The sequence below is a fragment of the Kryptolebias marmoratus genome, linkage group LG13, assembly GCF_001649575.2.
Source record: "Kryptolebias marmoratus isolate JLee-2015 linkage group LG13, ASM164957v2, whole genome shotgun sequence".
NCBI classification, from domain to species: Eukaryota; Metazoa; Chordata; class Actinopteri; order Cyprinodontiformes; family Rivulidae; genus Kryptolebias; species Kryptolebias marmoratus.
Genome location: NC_051442.1, coordinates 205,623 through 209,339, shown reverse-complemented (window position 1 = coordinate 209,339; position 3,717 = coordinate 205,623). Strand labels below are relative to the sequence as shown.

Below are 3,717 nucleotides of genomic sequence, written 5' to 3'. Positions count from 1 at the left end.
ACCTGAGCAGAAGATAAAAGGTGAGTTCAGTCTGACGCAAACGGATCTGATTTCCACTTTTGTGTTTGTTCTGGTGAGATAAAGACTGCAGGGACGGTGTGTGTGTGTGTGTGTGTGTGTGTGTGTGTGTGTGTGTGTGTTGTTACACACATAAAGTTAATATTTAGTGTCGGCTGTGAAATGCATCCCAAACGTGTCGGGGAGATTCAGCGAGCGGGTCGAGTTGGAGCAGCTTGAACCTCCAGAGTCTCAGTGATTCCTCTGGTTCCTGACAGGATCACTCAGATCTCCTCCTCTTCTTCATCTTCATCGCCTTCATGTCGGTTCTTCCTCTGTGGGGCAAAATGTTCCGACGGGTCTGGAGGGTAAAGGGAGCCGTCGTCCTCGTCTGCAGCCCATTTGTCCTGCTGCCACTGGCTGTCAGCACCAAGGTGGGCCGGAACACTGACCGGTTAGGTTAACCAGTTAGATTAACCTACACACTGACCAGTTAGATTAACTAGTTAGAGTAACCAGCACACTAACCAGTTAGATTAACTACTTTGAGTCGCCTTGTGCTGAAAAGTGCTATATAAATAAATGTAAATGTACCTACCTACCTACCTCACTGACCAGTGAGGTTAACTAGTTAGATTAACCAGTTAGAGTAACCAGCACACTAACCAGTTACATCTTACCAAATGCTGAGAAGTTAAATTAACTAGTAGATTAACTGATATACTACCCAGTTAGATTAATCTGTACACTGGCGAGTTAGATTAACCATCACACTAACCAGCCTGTTTCTTGGACTCCTCAAACCAGTTTAACTAGTTTATTTTGTACTGAGCAACTAACCATGACTGTTTTCATTAACTTAGTCCTGTTTGACTGAGTTGAATTATAACCAGTCAGTTCTGACAGGTGAAATCAGCTAGTTAACATTAACCAGTTATGGTCACCACTAATCAGACTTTGGTAATGGTTGAAGTTAAAACCTGCCTAAACCAGAGAACCGTTCTAATGAACTTGTTGGTCTAAAGAACCTGACTAGTTGTGACCAGTTTGACTGACCCGTGATGAGTTGAACTGGTCAGTTTTAAACTAACTAACTAGTCTCTAACCTGGAGCAGATGTTCAGTTTGTAGATCTGGCTTCTGTGATTTTAAACTCTGGTTCCTTCGGGCCTCTCTGAGGTTCCTTCAGGAGAGAAGAAGAACGTGTTGATCAGTAACTCCCAGCAGCAGCTCGCTGCGCTGCTGCACCACTGCGCCGCCGCCACTTCCTGTCACTGATTGACCAACTAACTGCTGACCAGCTCACAGCTTACTGCTGGGAAATGTCCCAACCATGAAGGGATCATTATTTTATAAAACTCGTATCGTTCCACAATGTTTTTAATTGGTTCCTTTATCCTTTTACAAGTTTAAAAAACAGTTCAAAACAAGAAAAGTGTGTCCTCCATTTTTATTTCTTTCTGCAGCAACAACAACCTGAAGGACATGAAAAACAATCAAAGCCTAAAAAGTAGGAACTTATTTTGTAGGACGATGAAAAAATAAATCTTTTTTATTACATAAGACAAGAAAAATCATATGGAAAACCAAAAACATAAAGAATTTGTTTTTTAAATTCAGGATAAATGAAGCCAGAACCTAAAATAAACATAATAAAAAGCATAAAGATGGTTGTAATCTCCAGGTTGACCACTAGATGTCACTAACTGTAATAAACTGGACCTTTAACTGCTGGAAATGAATCCGGTGGTTCTTCCTCACAGAAACAGTTCCATAAATGATGAAGACTCCTCACCTCAGACCCCACAGGTCTGATAACAGCTATGTAGTGGAAAAACAAATGGAAACAAATGTTAAAAAATGGACGGATGGATAACTTTTCCCAGAAACGGGTACTTCCTGCTGCTGTGAAGGGACTCTGCACCCGGTTCCTTCTGTGAAACCAGGTTAATACAAACAGAGAATGTGTGTTTTGGACGCAGTCAGCAGCTAAAGGGCCTCCCTGCTGCCTCGGATCATTTCACCTCCTCATCCTGCTCTCTTCACTCAGAACTACAGGTTTCTGAAATGGTCTGCAAAGCAGCTGAAAGGTTGAGGAGAATGAAGGAACGGATGAGTCCACAGAGGTTAGTAGATCAGAGGTTAGAGTCTAAATGAAAACGTTGGTGAGGATTCTCACAGCAGTCCTAAGAGTTAAATCCGGTTTCAGACACTGAAACATTTAAGGTTGGTTTGGTTGGATTAGCCGGTACCTGATGAGGTCAGATAACCATGAAATACATGAAATACCCAACTTCTTTTCCAAAGTCTTGTCTCTCGTGTCTGCAGGAGGCGGCCTGTGCTTACGTCATCGCTCTCATGGCGGTGTACTGGTGCACCGAAGTTTTACCGCTGGCCGTGACGGCGCTGCTGCCGACTGTCCTGTTTCCTGCTCTTGGCATCATGGAGTCCAAACATGTAAGGCTGGACACATACAGCTCCTGTGGAGTACCTCAGGGTTCTGCTTTAGGACCACTTCTCCAGTGTGTTTTATACAGATGTACTGCACCTTTAAGAGACATACCTGTCAGACACTTAAATTTGTTAAAGGATAATTAGACCTCCAGGTAAAATGTCACAATGTCTGATCATTGCCCCTAACAGCAAAAATCAGGCAACTAATTCCCCGTTTAAACTCAAGTCTGAGGAGCTCAGGTGCCGTTTTGGACCAATCAGAGTCACCAGAAACAGGTGGTATGAAACGCTGGTGCTATGATTTCTGTTTCCCGCCTCATCAGGTGTGCATGCAGTACCTGAAGGACACCAACATGCTGTTTGTGGGGGGGCTGATGGTGGCCGTGGCCGTGGAACACTGGAACCTCCACAAACGGATCGCGCTCAGGGTTCTGCTGCTGGTCGGAGTCCAGCCTGCCCTGTGAGTCACCTGATCCGGACGGTTTTTGTTGGGTGAATTTTAGAGGAAAAGATTCCTGCAGGTAGAAACAGTTTTTCCTTCCTTCTCCTAGACTGATGCTGGGGTTCATGGGAGTGACAGCCTTCCTGTCCATGTGGATCAGCAACACAGCCACCACCGCCATGATGGTCCCCATCGTCCAGGCCGTCCTAGACCAGCTCAACGGGGACGTAGAACCCAGCTCCAAGAACCAGAGCAGGACTGAGGCTCTGCAGCAGGAGCAGCAGGAGAAGACCATCACTGTGGAGGAAATAACTGCCCCAAACATCCCAGAGAAAGGTGGGATTCACCTCCTGCTGTGTTCGTTTATTGTTAGTTAGTTTGGTGAAAATGTTCAAAGTTTGCCTGTTTGTCCATAAAATCCAGCTGGTTTTATAACTGGAATCCAATCAGAAGTCTCCGATCCAGAGACTTCTTCTTAAAGGCAGAGGGAATGTTTATAAACCTGCAGAAAAGTGAGGATATAAATGCAAACTTGTCTGTTCTCAGTGGTCGTGACGGAGGACAGAAGTGATGAAGATGAAATGGAGCTGCAGCAGCTGAAGGATGAAGAGGAGAAGAAGAAGATGAGTAAAGGCCTCCTGCTGTGTGTTTGTTACGCTGCCAGCATCGGAGGCGTCGCCACGCTGACAGGAACCGGGCCGAACCTGGTTCTGATGGGACAGATGAGCCAGTAAGACCTAAACCACTAAACACAGAACAACTCACACACACCAGCCGGTCCTGTTTAGAGCTCCAACAGAACCGGGTTTAGAGCTCCAACAGAAC

At 45.2% G+C, this 3,717-nt stretch overlaps 2 protein-coding genes across 3 annotated transcripts in view; one reads left to right on the top strand and one right to left on the bottom strand.

Moving 5' to 3' along the window:
- serpinf1 (serpin peptidase inhibitor, clade F (alpha-2 antiplasmin, pigment epithelium derived factor), member 1) overlaps positions 1 to 2,932 on the bottom strand; it is a gene marked incomplete at its 5' end in the record, with an annotated part of 19,869 nt that extends 16,937 nt beyond the window's left edge. Inside the window, 2 exon segments of the mRNA XM_037979013.1 lie at positions 1,167 to 1,170; positions 2,920 to 2,932.
- slc13a5a (solute carrier family 13 member 5a) overlaps positions 169 to 3,717 on the top strand; it is a 9,125-nt gene continuing 5,576 nt past the window's right edge. Inside the window, exons 1-5 of one of the 2 annotated variants that reach the window (XR_005233928.1) lie at positions 169 to 431; positions 2,325 to 2,453; positions 2,774 to 2,910; positions 3,002 to 3,228; positions 3,439 to 3,622. Coding sequence is in view for 1 of the 2 variants with exons in the window: in XM_037979012.1 (XP_037834940.1) it covers positions 318 to 431; positions 2,325 to 2,453; positions 2,774 to 2,910; positions 3,002 to 3,228; positions 3,439 to 3,622 (791 nt within the window). In the remaining variant the exon portion in view is untranslated. The remainder of the gene's footprint in view (positions 432 to 2,324; positions 2,454 to 2,773; positions 2,911 to 3,001; positions 3,229 to 3,438; positions 3,623 to 3,717) is intronic. The other variant, XM_037979012.1, reaches the window with a different exon arrangement.